Source organism: Coregonus lavaretus, assembly GCF_964263955.1.
Source record: "Coregonus lavaretus genome assembly, chromosome: 16".
NCBI lineage: Eukaryota > Metazoa > Chordata > Actinopteri > Salmoniformes > Salmonidae > Coregonus > Coregonus lavaretus.
In genome coordinates, this window is record NC_140003.1 from 31,028,436 (window position 1) to 31,053,369 (window position 24,934).

Sequence of the window (24,934 nt, forward strand, 5' to 3'; positions counted from 1 at the left end):
TTATTGCACAAACATAATCGAGTTAGTATTACTGTAGGATCTCATGTGATGGTCAATATTTGATTTATCATGCCTTCAGACATTCAGGTTCCCTGAAATTAAGAAAATACTACTTTTAAAAAAAAACATCAAAATGCACAGAGAAACATGTAGCTGGATTTTGTAAAATTCAGAAGTAAATAAGTTGAATATAATGACATCTAGAAACAAACCAAAATGAAAGTATCATGCATTTAAGGCGAACACTAATCAAGGCTTTGAATGTAGCATAGCATATTATATTGTAGTATGGCAGAGGAATAACACAGGGTTTTAAAATTCCCATTTAGCAGTGGAATGTGTAATTGTATCACTCTATGCAAAACAACACACTGTAAAATATTTCTTCCACGTATAGTTAAATACGGTGGCAAACTAAAACTTAACTAAACTCATGTTTTCAACAGGGATATTATGCTTTTTTCTCTAACCGGCAGTTCTCTACTTCCTATGAGGATCTAGATAGAAGAAGTCACACTGCCATAAGAGGATAGGTTTACTAAACGTATACACCAAGGAAAAACCCACATTCCCACATCTTACAGTACTCATACATCCGCTTTCATCTATAGGAAAAGGAAAAATTAACATTGCAGTTACAAGCAAATCCTAAATCAATGGAATTGTTTGTATCTGCTATGTTTATTTTCCCCTTTTAAAAGACAACATAATGCATGACATATAAAGCATGGAGAAAAGTATTTCCAGATATTGTTTGATTCCATTACTGTTAGATAAAAGTGGGTTATGTTTATTCTGAAAATATTGTCAAAAACATACAAACATCTGTCATCCAACAGTTTACAAAACGCCCTTCAGTGACATAATGTCTTACATATTTACTGTCTGTGTGATAAAAGCACAAAGGAAATGAAACAATTGTGAAATAATATGAATAGAACAATATAACACCATGCACAATGTTGTGGACACAAAAAAAGCTCTATATGAGATATGCATACACGTGTCACCTTATTCTGTACTATTTTTGGATAATATTTCAATACATCCTGAAAAAGTTACACAAACCTCTGGTACAAATATTACTCTTATGTCTCTGTATGACCTCAACTGCTGGGATGGAGGCTACTCTCTCTCCCTCTCTCTCAAGAAGCTGCCAAGCAGATCTGGGTCAAATAGCACTGTACATACATCAGATACTTTCAAATACTTGACATGCTCTTGATTTAGCTTACCGGTATATAGGGTGGGAAGAGTTTGCAATTTTGGCATGTCAAGTATTTTGGTTCCGTTGTACCAAGCAAGAGAAATCAAACAGTCCTCAAGTATTTGACAGATTTAAATACATAATGTGTGTGTATATATATACACACACCACCATTCAAATGTTTGGGGTCCTTGTTTTCCATGAAAACATACATGAAATTAGTTTGAATAGGAAATATAGCAAAATGAATAGGAAATGTAGTCATTGACAAGGTTAGAAATAATGATTTTTAATTGAAATAATAATAGTGTCCTTCAAACGTTGCTTTCGTCAAATAATCCTCCATTTGCAGCAATTACAGCTTTGCAGACCTTTGGCATTCTAGTTGTCAATTTGTTGAGGTAATCTGAAGAGATTTCACCCCATTCTTCCTGAAGCACCTCCCACAAGTTGGATTGGCTTGATGGGCACTTCTTCCGTACCATACGGTCAAGCTGCTCACCCAACAGCTCAATAGGTTTGAGATCCGGTGACTGTGCTGGCCACTCCATTATAGACAGAATACCAGCTGACTGCCTCTTCCCTAAATAGTTATTGCATAGTTTGGAGCTGTGCTTTGGGTCATTGTCCTGTTGTAGGAGGAAATTGGCTCCAATCAAGCGCCTTCCACAGGGTATGGCATGGCGTTGCAAAATGGAGTGATAGCTTTCCTTCTTCAAGATCCCTTTTACCCTGTACAAATCTTCCACTTTACCACCACCAAAGCACCCCCAGACCATCACATTGCCTTCACCATGCTTGACAGATGGCATCAAGCACTCCTCCAGAATCTTTTCATTTGGTCTGCGTCTCACAAATGTTCTTCTTTGTGATCCGAACACCTCAAACTTCGATTCATCTGTCCATAACAATTTTTTCCAATCTTCCTCTGTACAGTCTGTGTTCTTTTGCCCATCTTAATCTTTTCTTTTTATTGGTCAGTCTGAGATATGGCTTTTTCTTCGCAACTCTGCCTAGAAGGTCACCATCCCGGAGTCGCCTCTTCACTGTTGACGTTGAGACTGGTGTTTTGCGGGTACTATTTAATGAACCTGGCAGTTGAGGACCTGTGAGGCGTCTGTTTCTCAAACTAGACACTCTAATGTATTTGTCCTCTTGTTCAGTTGTGCACCGGGGCCTCCCACTCCTCTTTCTATTCTGGTTAGAGCCAGTTTGCGCTGTTCTGTGAAGGGAGTAGTACACAGCGTTGTACGAGATCTTCAGTTTCTTGGCAATTTCTCACATGGAATAGCCTTCATTTCTCAGAACAAGAATAGACTGATGAGTTTCAGAAGAAAGTTCTTAGTTTCTGGCCATTTTGAGCCTGTAATCAAACCCACAATTGCTGATGCTCCAGATACTCAACTAGTCTCAAGAAGGCCAGTTTTATTGCTTCTTTAATCAGCACAACAGTTTTCAGCTGTGCTAACATAATTGCAAAAGGGTTTTCTAATGATCAATTAGCCTTATAAAATGATCAACTTGGATTAGCAAACACAACGTGCCATTGGAACACAGGACTGATGGTTGCTGATAATGGGCCCTTTCGAAAACAAGGACATTCTATGTGACCCCAAACCTTTGAACGGTAGTGTACATATACATACACACACACTACTTGTCAAAGGTTTTACACCTCCTAATCATTCAAGGGTTTTTCTTTATTTTTACTATTTTCTACATTGTAGAATAATAGTGAAGACATCAAAACTATGAAATAACACATGGAATCATGTAGTAACCAAAAACGTGTTAAACAAATCAAATAATATTTTATATTTGAGATTCTTCCAATAGCCACCCTTTGCTTTGATGAGAGCTTTGCACACTCTTGGCATTCTCTCAACCAGCTTCATGAGGTAGTCTCCTGGAATGCATTTCAATTAACAGGTGTGCCTTGTTAAAAGTTAATTTGTGGAATTTCTTTCATTCTTAATGCGTTTGAGCCAATCAGTTGTGTTGTGACAAGGTAGGGGGGGTATACAGAAGATAGACCTATTTGGTAAAAGACCAAGTCCATATTATGGCAAGAACAGCTCAAATAAGCAAAAATAAACGACAGTCCATCATTACTTTAAGACATGAAGGTCAGTCAATATGGAAAATGTCAAGAACTTTGAAAGTTTCTTCAAGTGCAGTCACAAAAAACATCAAGTGCTATGATGAAGCTGGTTCTCATGAGGACCGCCACAGGAATTGAAGACCCAGAGTTCCCTCTGCTGCAAAGGATAAGTTCATTAGAGTTACCAGCCTCAGAAATTGCAGCCCATATAAATGCTTCACAGAGTTCAAGTAAGAGACACATCACAACATCAACTGTTCAGAGGGGCTGTGTGAATCAGGCCTTCATGATCGAATTGCTGCAAAGAAACCACTACTAAAGGCCACCAATAAGAAGAAGAGACTTGCTTGGGCCAAGAAACACGAGCAATAGACATTAGATCGGTGGACATTTGTCCTTTGGAGTCCAAATTGGAGAGTTTTGGTTCCAACCGTCATGTCTTTGTGAAACACGGTGTGGGTGAACGGATGATCTCTGCATGTGTATTTCCCACCGTAAAGCATGGAGGAGGAGGTGTTATGGTGCTTTGCTGGTGACACTCTCTGTGATATTTTTAGAATTCAAGGCACACTTAACCAGCATGGCTACCACAGCATTCTGCAGCGATACACCATCCCATCTGGGTTTGGGCTTAGTGGAACTATCATTTGTTTTTCAACAGGACAATGACCGAACACACCTCCAGGCTGTGTAAGGGCTATTTGACCAAGAAGGAGAGTAATGGAGTGCTGCATCAGATGACCTGGCCTCCACAATTCCCAGACCCCAACCCAATTGAGATGGTTTGGGATGAGTCGGACCACAGAGTGAAGGAATAGCAGCCAAGAAGTGCTCAGCATATTTGGGAACTCCTTCAAGACCGTTGGAAAAGCATTCCAGGTGAAGCTGGTTGAGAGAATGCCAAGAGTGTGCAAAGCTGTCATCAAGGCAAAGGGTGGCTATTTGAAGAATCTCAAATATAAAATTTGTTTAACACTTTTTTGGTTACTACGTGATTCCATATGTGTTATTTCATAGTATTGATGTCTTCACTATTATTCTACAATGTAGAAAATAGTAAAAATAAAGAAAAACCCTTGAATGAGTAGGCGTTCTAAAACTTTTGAATGGTAGTGTATATCACAGGAGGTTGGTGACACCTTAATTGGGGAAAACGGGCTTGTGGTAATGGCTGGTGCGGAATAGGTGGAATGGTATCAAATACATTAAACACATGGTTTCAATGTGTTTGATGCCATTCCATTTGCTCAGTCCAGCCATTATTAGAGCCGTCCTCCCCTCAGCAGCCTCCACATACATATATACATATACATATACAGTGGGGGAAAAAAGTATTTAGTCAGCCACCAATTGTGGTGGAAAATAAGTATTTGGTCAATAACAAAAGTTTCTCAATACTTTGTTATATACCCTTTGTTGGCAATGACACAGGTCAAACGTTTTCTGTAAGTCTTCACAAGGTTTTCACACACTGTTGCTGGTATTTTGGCCCATTCCTCCAGGCCCATCCATTCTCCTCTAGAGCAGTGATGTTTTGGGGCTGTCGCTGGGCAACATGGACTTTCAACTCCCTCCAAAGATTTTCTATGTGGTTGAGATCTGGAGACTGGCTAGGCCACTCCAGGACCTTGAAATGCTTCTTACGAAGCCACTCCTTCGTTGCCCGGGCGGTGTGTTTGGGATCATTGTCATGCTGAAAGACCCAGCCACGTTTCATCTTCAATGCCCTTGCTGATGGAAGGAGGTTTTCACTCAAAATCTCACGATACATGGCCCCATTCATTCTTTCCTTTACATGGATCAGTCGTCCTGGTCCCTTTGCAGAAAAACAGCCCCAAAGCATGATGTTTCCACCCCCATGCTTCACAGTTGGTATGGTGTTCTTTGGATGCAACTCAGCATTCTTTGTCCTCCAAACACGACGAGTTGAGTTTTTACCAAAAAGTTACATTTTGGTTTCATCTGACCATATGACATTCTCCCAATCCTCTTCTGGATCATCCAAATGCACTCTAGCAAACTTCAGACGGGCCTGGACATGTACTGGCTTAAGCAGGGGGACACGTCTTGCACTGCAGGATTTGAGTCCCTGGCGGCGTAGTGTGTTACTGATGGTAGGCTTTGTTACTTTGGTCCCAGCTCTCTGCAGGTCATTCACTAGGTCCCCCCGTGTGGTTCTGGGATTTTTGCTCACCGTTCTTGTGATCATTTTGACCCCACGGGGTGAGATCTTGCATGGAGCCCCAGATCGAGGGAGATTATCAGTGGTCTTGTATGTCTTCCATTTCCTAATAATTGCTCCCACAGTTGATTTCTTCAAACCAAGCTGCTTACCTATTGCAGATTCAGTCTTCCCAGCCTGGTGCAGGTCTACAATTTTGTTTCTGGTGTCCTTTGACAGCTCTTTGGTCTTGGCCATAGTGGAGTTTGGAGTGTGACTGTTTGAGGTTGTGGACAGGTGTCTTTTATACTGATAACAAGTTCAAACAGGTGCCATTAATACAGGTAACGAGTGGAGGACAGAGGAGCCTCTTAAAGAAGAAGTTACAGGTCTGTGAGAGCCAGAAATCTTGCTTGTTTGTAGGTGACCAAATACTTATTTTCCACCATAATTTGCAAATAAATTCATTAAAAATCCTACAATGTGATTTTCTGGAATTTTTTTCCTCAATTTGTCTATCATAGTTGACGTGTACCTATGATGAAAATTACAGGCCTCTCATCTTTTTAAGTGGGAGAACTTGCACAATTGGTGGCTGACTAAATACTTTTTTCCCCCACTGTACACATATGTATATGTATATATGTGTGTGTATATATATATATATATACATACATATTCACATATACACACACACACACACACACACACACATATATATACATACACATACATATACATACACATATATATATATATATATATATACATACATATATACACATACATATACATATATAGTACACACACACACACACACACATACATATTCGACCCAGTTCTGCTGCACAGTAATGTGGTTGTGAGTAGCATCAGTAACATAGCCCAGGTGTCTGTCTGTTTCTACTTGTTTCGCATGACAATGATAAAGTAGTTGGCTAAGGCAGAAACAGACCAGCACAGTGGCAGTAACAACCTTATTAATACTCTTTATTCATATGATGAAATACCAGGACACTGATGCATACTTAAATAAGTTGGGTTTTGAAGTGACATTTTAAGCTAAAATAACAATTAAATATATGAGATACGCATCTCAAGGATAAATATTAATCTAATATGAATATGTCTTTAGACAAAAGCACTGATTTGGGGAGGACCCTTCTTTGTGTACAGTCTGTCTCTCTGCTCATGGGTTGCCACTATTTGGCCAAGCATGAAAAGATTGAAGGAAACTGCAAATGTGATTTTCATCAACATAACCTTAACCCTAATCCCTAAACTTACACCAAGAACAAATAGCTCATGTGGTTGCTCAAACATTCTGATGATATCACTTTTGTCCGTTCTAGCTTGGCCATCTAGTGACTATAGGCTTCCTGTCTGTCTGTGTCTGTGTCTGTGTCTGTGTCTGTGTCTGTGTCTGTGTCTGTGTCTGTCTACTTCCGGCCCACGGTCTCCGCCAGCTTCTTCAGCCTCTTCTTAAGTTCCAGAGGAAACTTCTCGTAACACTTCTTACACACCGGCTTCATGTCAAACTCCACAAACTTGTTCCTGTAAGGCAGAGTCAAAGATACTGTATGAGCAGGGTTCTGACTTTCATTCATCTATATCAAGAGTCCTACACTCAAGCACTACTTTCCCTCCTGCTTCCTCTCTTTCCCTCCTGCACCCTCTCTTTCCCTCCTGCTCCCTCTCCCCCACTCCATCTCTCCCTCATGTTCTTTCCCCCTCTCCCTCCTGCTCCTGGAAAGAGGTCCTTTGAGCATATTCAACTCTACAGTGTTTAGGCTTTAGCAGCGAGAGCACATGTGAAACACATTGGGGCCTGTAAAAATCAGACAGCCAGTCACACAGCCAACCATCCAGTACACAGAGACAGGAAAGGATTAGTGTTTTAACCATAAACAAACCAGGAACTGGTGAACAAAGCCTTCTCTTTACACTGATCTGAGGAAATACACACTACCGTACTGTACATGCCTCTAGCCTCAACCAACTGATCAGAGAGAACTTCTGGTCGGATTATTACAGAGTTACGTTATTATGTTAAGCCAAGAGTGTGTCTGGCTGAGAAATGGCCATATAGAGTAACCATTTCCTGCAGAGTTTCTAAATATGGTCAACACTGCACGGGAAACCGGCACTGATGCAAAGAACAGCTTAGGCGATTTTACAAACCTGTACCGGTAATTATTTATGATCTGTAGCTAATCTCTACTTCTCTTGATTATTCTTACTCTAAAACGGATCAATTACAGTGATGGTGAATGTGAAGTAATCAAAAATGAATGACTCAAAGTTTATGTTTAACACATATTTGATCTCTGTGTCTAAAACCCTCTTAACTGACTTGTCAGAATGGACGGATGAAAAATAGATAGGAAACACGAAACCATGAAAGTAAAATCACAACACAGGAAAAAGAGAATGAAAGGAGATGAAAACTAACCAATGAATGGAAAGTGGAAGTGAGGAGAAAGGAAGGACAGAGGTTTACAGACACATGGGCATTTTCTTCTTCTTTTCTTTTTCTTGTTTGGCAAGACGACGCTTCATGTCATCTGGCAGGTGCTCGTAGCAGTGTTTACACACAGGCTTCAGATCCACCTCTACAAACTTATCCCTGGTAGGACCAGGAGGGAGGAGAAGGAGAGAGGAGGTAGGAGGAGAAGAGGAGAGAGGAGGGAGGATATGGACAGACAAACAGGGACAAGTGAAACAGAGGGACAGAGAGAATATAGGATGACACAGGTAGATGGAAAAGCTACAGGTACAGTGGAACACATATTGTAGAGACAGATGATAGAGACAGAAGAGGACAGTGCTAATGCTTCAGAAACCCTAGTCTCAAAGATAGTCTAAAACCATGTAAGACAATGTGGGAACACAGGATGTTTTTGTTGTGTTAACGCAGTCAGCCTGACTTACTTTAGGGTGAGCTTGGTGTTGCAGGTGGAGCAGGCGAAGCAGTTGACACACCATGCCTTGTTCAGGGCTGACACCACTGGAACACACAACACAAACACGCATTTCATAACAAGTAATGTATACACTAATATGACATACAATATGTGTTTAATATGACGATATTAGATTATGTAATATAATATCCTACCATCACCCTCAATGACACGGTTGCAGTGATAGCAGACATCTCCAAAGAGCTGTAGGAGAGGAGAGGAGTCAAGAGCCTCAAAATTCACTTGTTTACAAATGACAATTTCTTTACTGTATTTTTCAAAACAACCATGCAATTTACTTCACAATGTCCACAGTATTTTGTTGCATCAGCACCAATAATATAGAGATAAATACTATACATCTACCACTAGATGGCCCCATAAAACTAAACAAGAATGGAGGTCTCACATTATATACAGCAAGACGCAATCATTCTCTTCAGGCTCATATTCATGTTACATTTTACATTTTAGTCATTTAGCAGACGCTCTTATCCAGAGCGTCTTACAGTTAGTGAGTGCATACATTATAATTTTTTTTCATACTGGCCCCCCGTCGGAATCAAACCCACAACCCTGGCGTTGCAAACGCCATGCTCTACCAACTGAGCTACATCCCTGCCGGCCATTCCCTCCCCTCCACTGGACGACGCCAATTGTGCGCCGTCCCATGGGTCTCCCGGTCGCAGCCGGCTACGACAGAGCCTGGATTCGAACCAGGATCTCTAGTGGCACAGCTAGCACTGCGATGCAGTGCCTTAGACCACTGCGCCACTCGGGAGGTTAATTATTTATGTTCAAAGATTTGTTCAAAGATAAATAGAATAAGGTGCCTGGATTGGATTAAGTTACTGAGTAGAGATGTGATTGTGTGACTTCTCTTCCCTTGGGCTGTGTGTGCAGCCTTCCCCTACGTTACCTGGTTGTAGTGAGTCTCACAGTAGGCCAGTCCTTTGCGTTCGTAGTGGCGATGGCCCAGGAAGGGTTTCTCACACTTAGCACACACAAAATGCTGCAAACACACACACAACATGGCCCCACACAACAGGTTAGTACAGACAGAACAGCACAGGTCAGTTCAATCCAGTTCCGTCTAGCTCAGTTCAGACCAATCCAGTCTAGTCTAGTCTGAGATTAGTGGGTTCAGAGGGCAGCAGCAGGGCAGGAGCGCACCCCTGTGAAGCACTCACCCCTACAGACAGACAGACAGGAGCCTTGTGTGTCTGTGAGGGAGATTCCACCAGGGGGCAGAATGGAGCACAGACAGAGCAGGACAGGATGCAGCCAGCACAGGTCTCCTCTCAGTCTCTAACTAACCCCTCACCATGTTAAAGTGTTTTTCACAGTAGGCATGGTCCCCACGCTCATAATACAGGTGGCCGTGAAACGGACGTTCACACAGAGCACACACATGGTGCTGCAGGAGGGAGGGAGGAGAGGAGTAGGAAGAGGATGGGAGAGGAGTGATAGCAAGTAGGAGAAAAGTAGAGAGGAAAGAAGGCAGCAGAGATATGAACAGAGGGGTGGCAGAGGGAAAGAAAGAGGAAGGATGTCCTTCATTCTGAGATAATCCAAACATGGCCACAGAGATGATATGAGAGCAGGGTAGAAACACCACAGAGGAGGCTAGAATAACATTCATTACACATACAAACTCCCTTGAATACATTTCTACTTTGATGTTCTGAGGAATTATAGTTATTCAGAGACAATGACAGACATAAAGCAGTGTATATCGAAGATAATAAAGTATTCTGCTTTAAAAAAAAAAAAAAAAAAAAAAAAGTATTCTGCTTTGAAATAATCATGTCATGTTACAAAATACTATAATCATATACAATACATTTCTATCTGAATGATCTGTTCCATAACGTTGCAACCTCCTGAACAGTAGTGATGTGCTCTTCGTGAACGATTTGTTCTTTTTAAACTATTTGTACTGACTGGAGAGTGATGATTCATTTTTCAGAGTAAATCGTTCATTTGTCATTCGTTTGACCTGCTGGCCGCAATGACTCCTACAGCAGGATTGATACACACTCCTCCGGTTCTGCGACTCCAGAGATGTGCTCCGACCTACAACTGTCTATCATGTGCGTGCAGGAAAATAGATCATGCTGCAGGCAGCATAGAGAAGAAAAAGGCATGTTTAGAACTGATAATTGATCGCATAGTGCAAGAATTAATGCAATACATTGATTATTGAATGTTATGATGGTCACAGCTTTGTAAACATACACAGCCTGCCTCTGCTCAACAACTCAAACTCGAGAATGAATCGTTCGAGGGGCTGCTGCAGTACGGGAATGATATTGTGCCCATCTCCCTCGCGCACTCAATAATTGCCTTCCGTCAAGTGTCGTTCACAATATAGTCCGGTTGCGGCTTGTAGAATCATGATTCTCATTTGAGTTTTCAATTCATCGTTCGCCGGTAGGGGGTCCTGCATGGTCTGGGCATTACTGAATCAAATGAATCAAATGAGTCGAAAGATTTGTTCTTATAACGAGTTGAAAAGATCAGAGTCAGTATAAAGAGCCGAACTTCCCATCACTACTGAACAGGTCCATATTGTATAAGTGATGTCATCATACCTCAACGTGCCACTGCTTGCCCATGGCATTGACCACACGGCCCTCGATGGGTCTCCTGCAGGCGCCACAGATGGGAACACCCATCTTGTCATGGCAGGGCAGGCAGTACAGCTCTCCCTTCAGCTCCCTGGCATCAGCCGTCAGCTCCTTACTACAGGGGGAGAGGAGGGACCATTACATCATAACTAACTCCATCACTCTTTTCCATCGTTTTGGAGAACATGAATATTGTGTTAGCTAGCTCAGTTTTGAATACTGACAGTGATCAATCAATTCATGTTAGTGACCTGAGACACCAGGTTACCCAGATAGAATAGCTAAACTAAAGACTAAAAGCAAGTGATAAAATCTAAAACCAGTAGATATTGCAGCCCCTGAGTAATGGAGTAGTGAAGAACTGTAACAGCGGAATGCTGCTGACCACACCTCTCTTCTCGATCTGTGATATTCAATGTGTTAGTATGAGTCATCACTGAGTCAGCTCCTTGCCTAATCTGGTGTTCCCTGATGTGTGTGTGTGTGTGCAAATGTGTGTGTGTGTGTTTGTGGATGTGTGTCTGTGTGGGATGCTGGCTAAGCTTGTTTTGTTTAGCATCCTGCCAACAGTGTGCCCCTCTGTGCTTCCTGGTCTTGGTGAGTTCTACCTTATTAGGGGATAATAAGTGCACTGTATTCAAAACACAAACACACACCCAGTGTCAGTGATGCATAGGGGAATGAGTCGCCTGCACTGACTTCCTGACTGAATATTCATTATCACAACCTCTGCCTCAAGCATGGGACAGGCTGACAACTGTAGGTTTGTTTAAGAACAGACAGTCTTACAGGAAAGGTTTGGTTAGATTGGAGGTGCCTCTCAACTGCCATCTAAAAGAGCTACTCAGATAATCATTCTTCTATCGTCACTCACTCTCTCCCTGATATCTTCCTCTTCCACCTCCTACCTCTGCTCTCTTCCTCCTCCTCCCTCTCTCCCTGAGCTTCCTCCCTCTCTTTTCTCCTTTGGCTGACTTGTACAGGGGTAAACTCTAGTGAACCCAACCCTGAGGAGGCCCACCCTGCTACAGAGAACAAACCCTGTCTATAACAGCTCTTCAGTTTCAACCACTGACAGGCTACAGTACGTGTATAGGTTGCATAGAGGTTAGTGTAAAAGTTGTGTTTATACTAGGTTGTGTAGAAGTTGAGTAAAGATATGTTAGTGGTTGTATACAGACCACTAGGTTTGTGTAACGGGTGTGTTAAGTTTGTGTGGTGATTTAGCAGTGGTTGTGTTTAGGTTGTATGCAGGTTGTATAAATATAGTGTTTCGGTTGTGTAGTGGTTGTATATAAAGTTTGCGGAGTTGTTTCCAGTGGTGTAAAGTACTTAAGTAAAAATACTTTAAAGTACTACTTAAGTCATTTTTTGGTGTATCTGTACTTTACTTTACCATTGATATTTTTGACAACTTTTACTTCACTACATTCCTAAAGAAAATAATGCGCTTTTTACTTCATACATTTTCCCTGACACTCAAAAGCACTCGTTACATTTTGAATGCTTAGCAGGACAGGAAAATTGTCCAATTCACGCACTTATCAAGAGAACATCCCTGGTCATCCCTACTGCCTCTGATCTGGCAGACTCACTAAACACACATGCTTCCTTTGTAAATGATGTCTGAGTGTTGGAGTGTGCCCCTGGCTAGCCGTAAATTTAAAACAACAAGAGAATTGTGCCATCTGGTTTGCTTAATATAAGGAATTTGAAATAATTTATACTTTTACTTTTATGCTTAAATATATTTGAGCAATTACATTTACTTTTGATACTTAAGTATATTTAAAACCAAATACTTTTAGACTTTTACTCAAGTAGTATTTTACTGGGTGTCTTTCACTTTTACTTGAGTCATTTTCTATGAAGGTATCTTTACTTTTACTCAAGTATGACAATTGGGTACTTTTTCCACCACTGGTTGTTTCTATATTGTTTGCATGTGTACCCGCAGTTGTTGCAGTTGAAGTGATCGGGGTGGTAGGGGTCGTTCTTGAACAGCAGCGGCTGCTCCTCAATGATGGCGTGACACTTCTGACAGATGTACTTCCCCAGACCACGGGCCTTCTCACGGTTATGACACGGGCGACACAGGTGTCTGAGGGAGAGAGATACATGTTAATAAAGAATGAGATCAGCCTGACCCAGAGGCTGAAATAATGTTGCTACATTCAGTGGCGTATTCATGGATGCCAAGGGAAGCCAGGCTTCCTCAAGAAATGGACAAATAAATAAATAAAAAAAACTTGAAAATAATTTATCTTTCATCTCTCTGTGTCTCATAATTATCCTTCAATTCGCAGGAGACAATGTATCTCACCAGAGAAGGCATCCGAGCGAGCGAAACAGCGCCCCTCTGTCTCTGTATGTGTAGGCCATCTATCTGATGCTGTCTGGTCCTAAAGAGTATGACATTGTTGCCGCCCAAAGCGAGCACTCGGCCTCCCTTGATAAAAAATAAATAGAATAATAGCCAATCAGCGTTGAGCTAAACTGAGTGAGCTCAACTGTGAATGGTGCTGGCGGACCAAAAAAAGTGTCAAGGGAAGCTAGTTTGGATTTGGCTTCACACCAATCACATCGCATCGAAGGCATACGTCACTGACAGAAACTCGTTGTGCATCTCGTTGTGTTGTTGTCCTCCGGTGGCTAGCTAGGTAAAATTGGCCCTTTCCTAAATTAGCCATGTACGGAGATAGGAATTTCGACTTGTGGTTTTACTTAATTCTCTGTACTGGCCAATGATTATAATAGCAATTCTGATCCAAGCATAAATTCATACATTGTGCCCCTGGCCTGAGAGGATGGAAGTTCAATATGTTGCTATATGTAGAAGGCTAATGTTAACTAGCTAACTGTTGCCCATGAAAGGAAGTTAGGCTAGCGAGCAAGACTTTTAGCCAGGTAGCCTAGGACAACAAAAAAATGAAAGCGTGTACTGTATGACAGAGTGATAGACCGTTTAGAGAGGATGATGGCATTGGCGTTTCCCTACAAATAGGGTGAGTCAACATGTTTTTTTTACTTGCATGAATGCGCACGTACACACACACAGAAATCAGAACCATGGACAGCCACATCATATTTAGGTTACGTTGATTGGGCTAAATATTTTTTGGTATCTTTTAGTTGTCACGGTATTAGACTAAGCATAGGTGATTTGATGATGTTGAAATGTTGAAGATGAAATGGTGCTGGAATAGTGGAGGCAGCTCATGTTTTCTTTGCAACTTGCGGTAACTCTCTGTGGTTCTAAATCAATAGTTGTTTAGTGGTCTGAATATATCGGAAACATTAACTTACTTGACCATGCTGTAGGTCATGTAACTGTTTGTTACATGCAATATGCTTTGTGGACTTCACCGGACAGAGGTTGCTCTCCGGTTTTGTGATAAAACAAAGGTGTGGGTTGAATTTATTCTGCCACTGTGTCTTCTTATTGTCTCGGCCTTAGACCTATATATCACGGTCACAAGGCATATGAACTAAGAGGTTATAGAGCAAACAATGCAATTATCACAACACATAGGTTGCAATATGTCTTTTTTTTCTGGCTTGGCTTCTCCAGTGATTATACCCACGCACCGCTACTGGCTACATTAAAACTATTGTGGGGTGTAAACAGTGTGTGTGATTTCTCCTTGCTTTCTAAAAGCTATGAAGTGGAAAAGTTGCTGTCCCCCGGTGTTAGATCAGTAATGGCTGATCAGTGATCCAGCCCAGGTCTCTGGACTGACCTGCCGGCGTTCTTGACGAAGCCCACGTCAGCCAGCACGGCCTGGCAGAGGTCACAGCAGAAACAGTCAGGGTGCCAACTGTTGTTCATCGCCTTGATCACACGACCAATGATAAACTCCCCTGGGAGGAGGAAGAGAAGAAGGAAGTCAGGGACAACACACTGGCAAGACTATAACATCCCCCCTGCACACACATGTTAATGTTAGGGCCGGGACGATACCAGTATCGCAATACACGTTAGTATCTTGGCAAGGAAACAAAATATGAAGTGGATTTAATTTCTTTAGGAAAACAGCCCTAATGTTGGAAACAAACATCATTATGTTGTCATCCAGAGTCACATTCTGTTTTCCAAGCTAAAGCACACAATATTTTATATACAGCAGGTTTTTAAATGACCAAAGAGTTTGGTCTGCTTCGTGGGTCTGCTTCATGTTGTCTTTTTTGCCATGGAAAAACATATTGCAATACTGGTACCGTCCCGGCCCTAGTTAATATATATAGAGAAAAAACTCAAGCAAAAGCAATTGACGGTAGAAGTCTACACAGTTGTGTTTAGAGCTCAAGGTGAAGGAAGCAGGGTTAAAGGAGACCAAACATGACCTTCACACAACAAAACACTAAGATGTTTGCAGTTGAAGTCGGAAGTTTACATACTTAGGTTGGAGTCATTAAAACTCGTTTTTCAACCACTCCACAAATACATTTTCCCTGACACTCAAAAGTACTCGTTACATTTTGAATGCTTAGCATGACAGGAAAATGGTCCAATACACACTTATCAAGAGAACATCCCTGGTCATCCCTACTGCCTCTGATCTGGCAGACTCACTTAACACACATGCTTCCTTTGTAAATGATGTCTGAGTGTTGGAGTGTGCCCCTGGCTAGCCGTAAATTTAAAACAACAAGAGAATTGTGCCATCTGGTTTGCTTAATATAAGGAATTTGAAATAATTTATACTTTTACTTTTATGCTTTATATATTTGAGCAATTACATTTACTTTTGATACTCAAGTATATTTAAAACCAAATACTTTTAGACTTTTACTCAAGTAGTATTTTACTGGGTGTCTTTCACTTTTACTTGAGTCATTTTCTATGAAGGTATCTTTACTTTTACTCAAGTATGACAATTGGGTACTTTTTCCACCACTGGTTGTTTCTATATTGTTTGCATGTGTACCCGCAGTTGTTGCAGTTGAAGTGAGGAATGGGCCAAAATTCACTTATTGTGGGAAGCTTGTGGAAGGCTACCCGAAACGTTTGACCCAAGTTAAACAATTTAAAGGCAATGCTATCAAATACTAATTGAGTGTATGTAAACTTCTGACCCACTGGGAATATGATGAAAGAAATAAAAGCTGAAATAAATCATTCTCTCTACTATTATTCTGACATTTCACATTCTTAAAATAAAGTGGTGATCCTAACTGAACTAAAACACTGAATTTTTACTAGGATTAAATGTCAGCAATTGTGAAAAAACTGAGTTTAAATGTATTTGGCTAAGGTGTATGTATACTTCCGACTTCAACTGTATATATGTACTGTATATATTACTATTATTTTATTGTTTCATTCACACCTGCACTGTTGGAGCTCGGAGCTTAAGAATTTCACTGTACACTGCAACTACATCTGCGACCCTGTGCATGTGACTAAATAAAAACCGAATCTCGTGCTGCTATGTAGGTGCAGTTCCTGTACTCACCACACTGGTGGCAGCAGGGAGCAAACAGCATCTGGAAGTCGTGCTCGCAGTACTTCCTGCCCTCAAACTGCAGAAAAAAAGTTTGTTTCAATAAAGTTTAGGTGTAGTTTGGATGGGCCAGCTGGGCAGGCAACTATTGTCTTATAGTCAGAAAATACACTTATTTTAGTAGTTACAGTCTATACGCTTCTGGATCAATCAATACAGAACATAAGCATGTCATTGATTAGAACATACAGTAGCCATAGATACACCTATACCTCTACAGATCTGTCTGTGGCTTTGATCTCCCTTTCAGGGAAGAGCTCTGGGATCCCTAGGGTCAGTTGGAGATGTGTCTGGCCTCCTGTCTATTCTGCTGGCCACTGACCAGCCAGACAGAGAGAGGGATATCTCACCAGAGACAAGCCTCTAATGGGCCAGTAATGCATTGGGAGGAGTGCTGTGAGTTTGGGAGTCGATCCAGCTAATACACTATACCTAATATCGAATTTGTGACAGGAGGGAGGCTAAAGCAATAATTGTCTCTAGGACAAGGGGCTTAGGGTTTATTTCAGGCTGGACAATGTATAGGATGAGATGGGTGAGGTAGAGCGGAAGAGTGGAGAGAGGGTCTGATGGTGAGAGGGCAAAGACAGTATGATGGTGAGGGGGAAAAGAGAGGGTCTGATGTTGAGAGGGAGAGGAAAGAGACAGTATGATGTTGAGAGGGAGAGGAAAGAGAGAGGGTCTGATGTTGAGAGGGAGAGGAAAGAGACAGTATGATGTTGAGAGGGAGAGGAAAGAGAGAGGGTCTGATGTTGAGAGTGAGAGGAAAGAGACCGTATGATGTTGAGAGGGAGAGGAACGAGACCATATGATGGTGAGAGTGAGAGGAAAGAGAGAGGGTATGATGTTGAGAGGGAGAGGAAAGAGAGAGGGTCTGATGGTGAGAGGGAAGAGACAGTATGATGGTGAGAGGGAGAGGGAAGAGAGAGGGTCTGATGGTGAGAGGGAAGAGACAGTATGATGGTGAGAGGGAGTGGAAAGAGACCGTATGATGGTGAGAGTGAGAGGAAAGAGAGAGGGTCTGATGTTGAGAGGGAGAGAAAAGAGAGAGGGTCTGATGGTGAGAGGGAGAGGAAAGAGAGAGGGTCTGATGGTGAGAGGGAGAGGAAAGAGAGAGGGTATGATGTTGAGAGGGAGAGAAAAGAGAGAGGGTCTGATGTTGAGAGGGAGAGGAAAGAGAGAGGGTCTGATGGTGAGAGGGAAGAGACAGTATGATGGTGAGAGGGAGAGGGAAGAGACCGTATGATGGTGAGAGTGAGAGGAAAGAGAGAGGGTCTGATGGTGAGAGGGAGAGGAAAGAGAGAGGGTCTGATGGTGAGAGGGAGAGGAAAGAGAGAGGGTATGATGTTGAGAGGGAGAGGAAAGAGAGATGGTCTGATGTTGAGAGGGAGAGGGAAGAGAGAGAGTCTGATGGTGAGAGGGAAGAGACAGTATGATGGTGAGAGGGAGAGGGAAGAGAGAGGGTATGATGTTGAGAGGGAGAGGAAAGAGAGAGGGTCTGATGGTGAGAGGGAGAGGAAAGAGAGAGGGTCTGATGGTGAGAGGGAGAGGAAAGAGACAGTATGATGTTGAGAGGGAGAGGAAAGAGAGAAGGTCTGATGGTGAGAGGGAGAGGGAAGAGACAGTATGATGTTGAGATGGAGAGGAAAGAGAGAGGGTCTGATGGTGAGAGGGAGAGAGAAGAGACAGTATGATGTTGAGAGGGAGAGGAAAGAGAGAGGGTCTGATGGTGAGAGGAAAGATACAGTATGATGGTGAGAGGGAGAGGGAAGAGAGAGGGTATGATGTTGACAGGGGTATAGTAAGAGAATGTCACCTCATAGAAGAGACCTTCAGGGAACTGTTGGAAGCACTGAGCACAGACGAAGCACCCCTCATGGTACAGCTCCCCGTTACTGTTGACGATCTTCTCCGCCGGGGCAAAGCCACTCTTACAGCGCTCACACATCGCATTGGCCAGGGCATTGGCCATGTTGCTGAGAGGAGAGAGCGGTGAGAAAGGTGCCCAGAGTGTTATCATGAGTATTATTCTTCTCTTTTCTAAAAGGGGAAAGAACAGGTCATAGAGTAACGTCACAATGAACACAGTGTAGAACCCTCTTGGCAAGGTTTTATCAGCAGCCACACCACGGCTGAAGTACATTCATCACCCATCGTACAGAAAGAATAGTTTCTCTCTGACACAACACACCCAGCAGGAGGCTGTATTCAGGGTTTGGAGATCAGGGTGGGGGGAAATGAGTGAGGAGAGCTGAGATCACACATTCCCTCACACACATACAGGCACGTACACACATATGGATTCTCAGGTCAGTTCCCACAGTAACCTCTGGTGTGTTTGTTGGTCCATCTCTGCCCACCATAGCCTCAGGCGGAGAAGGAAAATCTAGATGCTGTGTTTTGAGAAACAGGGAGAAGCGCCCTCCCATCTGTCCTGAATTAACACATACTGTATCAACAGAGATGCACACTCTACAGTCACAGCCAGACCCTGCACTGAGTGTGTGTGTGCGTGTGCATGTGTGTGTGCGTGTGTGTGTGTGTGGCCCAATCGGAGCCAATATTGCACAAACCCTGCCAAGGAACAGCAGGTAAAACATTTTTTTACATTTGTAGCCATAGTGAGAGACACTGTGTGTACAGTATGTGTGTGTAGGGAGGAGAGAATTAGTTCAAATAAGGGCATCTCTCTCCATCTCAGAGCTACAGGGCAGGCTGCTACTCCTAGTCCCACACAAACTCTACGTTCATGTCACCAGACTTAATGGATAACAGAGGGGTTTTTCAATGACAGCCAGGGAGCTGTCTCTCCAAACAGCCTGTTGAAAGAGAGGCAGGAGGTGAAGGAGGGAGGGAGGGCTGCTTTGTTTAAAAGGTCAGAATTCCAATGTGTGTCCAGGAGACTAGGAGACACACACGCTCATGCACACACACAAACGCAAACACAAACTCACACACACTACATGACCAAAATTATGTGGACACCTGCTCGTAGAACGTCTCATTCCAAAATCATGCGCATTAATATGGAGTTGGTCCCCCCTTTGCTGCTATAACAGCCTCCACTCTTCTGGGAAGGCTTTCCACTACATGTTGGAACATTGCTAAGGGGACTTGCTTCCATTCAGCCACAAGGGCATTAGTGAGGTCGGGCACTGATGTTGGCCAGTTAGGCCTGGCTCGCACTCGTCGTTCCAATGGGGATGAGGTCAGGGCTCTGTGCAGGCCAGTCAAGTTCTTCCACACCGATCTTGACAAATCATTTCTGTATGGACCTCGCTTTGTGCACGGGGGCATTGTCATGCTGAAACAAGAAAGGGCCTTCCCCAAAGTTGGAAGCACAGAATCGTCTAGAATACCATTGTATGCTGTAGGATTAAGATTTCCCTTCACTAGAACCAAGGGGCCTAGACCGAACCATGAAAAACAGCCCCAGTCCATTATTCCTCCTCCACCAAACTTTACAGTTGGCACAATGCATTGGGGCAGGTAGCATTCTCCTGGCATCAGCCAAACCCAGATTCGTCTGTCGGACTGCCAGATGGTGAAGTGTGATTCATCACTACAGAGAACGCGTTTCCACTGCTCCAGAGTTCAATGGCGGCTAGCTTTACACCACTCCAGCCGACGCTTGGCATTGCGCATGGTGATCTTAGGCTTGTGTGCGGCTGCTCGGCCATGGAAACCCATTTCATGAAGCTCCCGACTAACAGTTCTTGTGGTAACAGTTCTTGTGCTATTTCCAGAGGCAGTTTGGAACTCGGTAGTGAGCGTTGCAACAGAGGACAGACGATTGTTACGCGCTACGCGCTTCAGCACTCGGCGGTCCCGTTCTGTGAGCTTTGTGTGGCCTACCACTTTGCGGCTGAGCCGTTGTTGCTCCTAGACATTTCCACTTCACAATAACAGCACTTACAGTTGACCAGGGCAGCTTTAACAGGGCAAAGATTGGACGAACTGACTTGTTGGAAAGGTGGCATCCTATGACGATGCCACGTTGAAAGTAACTGAGCTATTCAATACACCTGTCAGCAATGGGTGTGGCTGAAATAGCAGAATCCACTAATTTGAATGGATGTCCACATACTTTTGTATATATATATATATATATATATATATATATATACACACACAGTGAGGGAAAAAAGTATTAGATCCCCTGCTGATTTTGTACGTTTGCCCACTGACAAAGAAATGATAAGTCTATAATTTTAATGGTAGGTTTATTTGAACAGTGAGAGACAGAATAACAACAAAAAAATCCAGAAAAACGCATGTCAAAAATGTTATAAATTGATTTGCATTTTAAATGAGGGAAATAAGTATTTGACCCCCTCTCAATCAGAAAGATTTCTGGCTCCCAGGTGTCTTTTATACAGGTAACAAGCTGATATTAGGAGCACACTCTTAAAGGGAGTGCTCCTAATCTCAGCTTGTTACCTGTATAAAAGACATCTGTCCACAGAAGCAATCAATCAGATTCCAAACTCTCCACCATGGCCAAGACCAAAGAGCTCTCCAAGGATGTCAGGGACAAGATTGTAGACCTACACAAGGCTGGAATGGGCTACAAGACCATCACCAAGCAGCTTGGTGAGAAGGTGACAACAGTTGGTGCGATTATTCGCAAATGGAAGAAACACAAAAGAACTGTCAATCTCCCTCGGCCTGGGGCTCCATGCAAGATCTCATCTCGTGGAGTTGAAATGATCATGAGAATGTTGAGGAATCAGCCCAGAACTACACGGGAGGATCTTGTCAATGATCTCAAGGCAGCTGGGACCATAGTCACCAAGAAAACAATTGGTAACACACTACGCCATGAAGGACTGAAATCCTGCAGCGCCCGCAAGGTCCCCTGCTCATGAAAGCACATATACATGCCCGTCTGAAGTTTGCCAATGAACATCTGAATGATTCAGAGGAGAACTGGGTGAAAGTGTTGTGGTCAGATGAGACCAAAATGGAGCTCTTAGGCATCAACTCAACTCGCCGTGTTTGGAGGAGGAGGAATGCTGCCTATGACCCCAAGAACACCATCCCCACCGTCAAACATGGAGGTGGAAACATTATGCTTTGGGGGTGTTTTTCTGCTAAGGGGACAGGACAACTTCACCGCATCAAAGGGACGATGGACGGGGCAATGTACCGTCAAATCTTGGGTGAGAACCTCCTTCCCTCAGCCAGGGGATTGAAAATGAGTCGTGGATGGGTATTCCAGCATGACAGTGACCCAAAACACACGGCCAAGGCAACAAAGGAGTGGCTCAAGAAGAAGCACATTAAGTTCCTGGAGTGGCCTAGCCAGTCTCCAGACCTTAATCCCATAGAAAATCTGTGGAGGGAGCTGAAGGTTCGAGTTGCCAAACGTCAGCCTCGAAACCTTAATGACTTGGAGAAGATCTGCAAAGAGGAGTGGGACAAAATCACTCCTGAGATGTGTGCAAACCTGGTGGCCAACTACAAGAAACGTCTGACCACTGTGATTGCCAACAAGGGTTTTTGCCACCAAGTACTAAGTCATGTTTTGCAGAGGGGTCAAATACTTATTTCCCTCATTCAAATGCAAATCAATTTATAACATTTTTTACATGCGTTTTTCTGGATTTTTTTGTTGTTATTCTGTCTCTCACTGTTCAAATAAACCTACCATTAAAATTATAGACTGATCATTTCTTTGTCAGTGGGCAAACGTACAAAATCAGCAGGGGATCAAATACTTTTTTCCCTCACTGTATATATATATTACACTGAACAAAAATATAAACGCAACATGTAAAGTGGTGGTTGCGTGTTTCATGAGCTGAAAAAAAGATTCCAGAAATTTTCCATATGCACAAAAAGCTTATTTCCCTCAAATGGTGTGCACAAATCTGTTTACATTCCTGTTAGTGAGCATTACTCCTTTGCCAAGATAATCCATCCAACTGACAGAAGTGGCATATCAAGCGTGCAATTGGCATGCAATTGGCATGCTGACTGGAGGAATGTCCACCAGAGCTGTTGCCAGAGAATAGAATGTTCATGTCTCTACCATAAGCCGACTCCAACGTCGTTTTAGAGAATTTGGCAGTACGTTCAACCGGCCTCACAACCGCAGACCATGTGTAACCACGCCAGCCCAGGACTTCCACATCCGGCTTCTTCACCTGCGGGATGATCTGATGAAACTGTGGGTTTGCACAACCAAAGAATTTCTGCACAAACTGTCAGAAACCGTCTCAGGGAAGCTCATCGTCCTCACCAGGGTCTTGACGTGACTGCAGTTCGGCGTAATAACCAACTACAATGGGCAAATGCTCACTTTCAATGTCCACTGGCACGCTGGAGAAGTGTGCTCTTCATGGATAAATCCTGGTTTCAACTGTACCGGGCAGATGGCAGACAGCGTGTATGGCGTCATGTGGGCGAGCGGTTTGCTGATGTCAACGTTGTGAAAAGAGTGCCCCATGGTGGCGGTGGGGTTATGGTATGGGTAGGCATAAACTACGGACAATGAACACAATTGCATTTTATCGATGGCAATTTGAATGCACAGAGATACCTTGACGAGATCCTGAGGCCCATTGTCGTGTCATTCATCTGCTGCCATCACCTCATGTTTCAGCATGATAATGCACGGCCCCATGTCGTAAGGATCTGTACACAATTTCTGGCTGCTGAAAATGTCCCAGTTCTTCCATGGCCTGCATACTCACCAGACATGTCACCCATTGAGCATGTTTGGGATGCTCTGGATCGACGTGTACGACAGCGTGTTCCAGTTCCCACCAATATCCAGCAACTTCACACAGCCATTGAAGAGGAGTGGGCCTGATCAACTCTATGCAAAGGAGATGTGTCGCGCTGCATGAGGCAACTGGTGGTCACACCAGATACTGACTGGTTTTCTGATCCACTCCCCTACATTTTCTTTTTTTAAGGTATCTGTGACCAACAGATGCATATCTGTATTCCCAGTCATGTGAAATCCATAGATTAGGGCCTAATGCATTTATTTCAATTGACTGATTTCCTTATATGAACTGTAACTCTTTGAAATTGTTGCATGTTGCATTTATATTTTTGTTCAGTGTACAGTGGGGGAAAAAAGTATTTAGTCAGCCACCAATTGTGCAAGTTCTCCCACTTAAAAATATGAGAGAGGCCTGTAATTTTCATCACGTCAACTATGACAGAGAAAATGAGAAAAAAAAATCCAGAAAATCACATTGTAGGATTTTTAATGAATTTATTTGCAAATTATGGTGGAAAATAAGTATTTGGTCAATAACAAAAGTTTCTCAATACTTTGTTATATACCCTTTGTTGGCAATGACACAGGTCAAACGTTTTCTGTAAGTCTTCACAAGGTTTTCACACACTGTTGCTGGTATTTTGGCCCATTCCTCCATGCAGATCTCCTCTAGAGCAGTGATGTTTTGGGGCTGTCGCTGGGCAATACGGACTTTCAACTCCCGCCAAAGATTTTCTATGGGGTTGAGATCTGGAGACTGGCTAGGCCACTCCAGGACCTTGAAATGCTTCTTACGAAGCCACTCCTTCGTTGCCCGGGCGGTGTGTTTGGGATCATTGTCATGCTGAAAGACCCAGCCACGTTTCATCTTCAATGCCCTTGCTGATGGAAGGAGGTTTTCACTCAAAATCTCATGATACATGGCCCCATTCATTCTTTCCTTTACACGGATCAGTCGTCCTGGTCCCTTTGCAGAAAAACAGCCCCAAAGCATGATGTTTCCACCCCCATGCTTCACAGTAGGTATGGTGTTCTTTGGATGCAACTCAGCATTATTTGTCCTCCAAACACGACGAGTTGAGTTTTTACCAAAAAGTTATATTTTGGTTTCATCTGACCATATGACATTCTCCCAATCCTCTTCTGGATCATCCAAATGCACTCTAGCAAACTTCAGACGGGCCTGGACATGTACTGGCTTAAGCAGGGGGACACGTCTGGCACTGCAGGATTTGAGTCCCTGGCAGCGTAGTGTGTTACTGATGGTAGGCTTTGTTACTTTGGTCCCAGCTCTCTGCAGGTCATTCATTAGGTCCCCCCGTGTGGTTCTGGGATTTTTGCTCACCGTTCTTGTGATCATTTTGACCCCACAGGGTGAGATCTTGCGTAGAGCCCCAGATCGAGGGAGATTATCAGTGGTCTTGTATGTCTTCCATTTCCTAATAATTGCTCCCACAGTTGATTTCTTCAAACCAAGCTGCTTACCTATTGCAGATTCAGTCTTCCCAGCCTGGTGCAGGTCTACAATTTAGTTTCTGGTGTCCTTTGACAGCTCTTTGGTCTTGGCCATAGTGGAGTTTGGAGTGTGACTGTTTGAGGTTGTGGACAGGTGTATTTTATACTGATAACAAG

The 24,934-nt window shown here is 43.0% G+C and overlaps 1 protein-coding gene across 7 annotated transcripts in view; it reads right to left on the minus strand.

Annotated features, from left to right (window-relative positions):
- Positions 1–6,442: 6,442 nt before the first annotated feature.
- LOC311143329 (LIM and senescent cell antigen-like-containing domain protein 1) overlaps positions 6,443–24,934 on the minus strand; it is a 34,706-nt gene continuing 16,214 nt past the window's right edge. For all 7 annotated transcript variants that reach the window (XM_084179165.1, XM_084179164.1, XM_084179167.1 and 4 more), the window contains 9 exons: positions 18,383–18,542; positions 16,519–16,585; positions 14,803–14,923; positions 13,014–13,163; positions 11,027–11,177; positions 9,352–9,444; positions 8,588–8,636; positions 8,401–8,476; positions 6,443–7,023 (listed from right to left, as the gene is read on the minus strand). In XM_084179165.1, the coding sequence (XP_084035291.1) occupies positions 6,909–7,023; positions 8,401–8,476; positions 8,588–8,636; positions 9,352–9,444; positions 11,027–11,177; positions 13,014–13,163; positions 14,803–14,923; positions 16,519–16,585; positions 18,383–18,542 (982 nt within the window). In that variant the 3' untranslated portion in view covers positions 6,443–6,908. The remainder of the gene's footprint in view (positions 7,024–8,400; positions 8,477–8,587; positions 8,637–9,351; positions 9,445–11,026; positions 11,178–13,013; positions 13,164–14,802; positions 14,924–16,518; positions 16,586–18,382; positions 18,543–24,934) is intronic.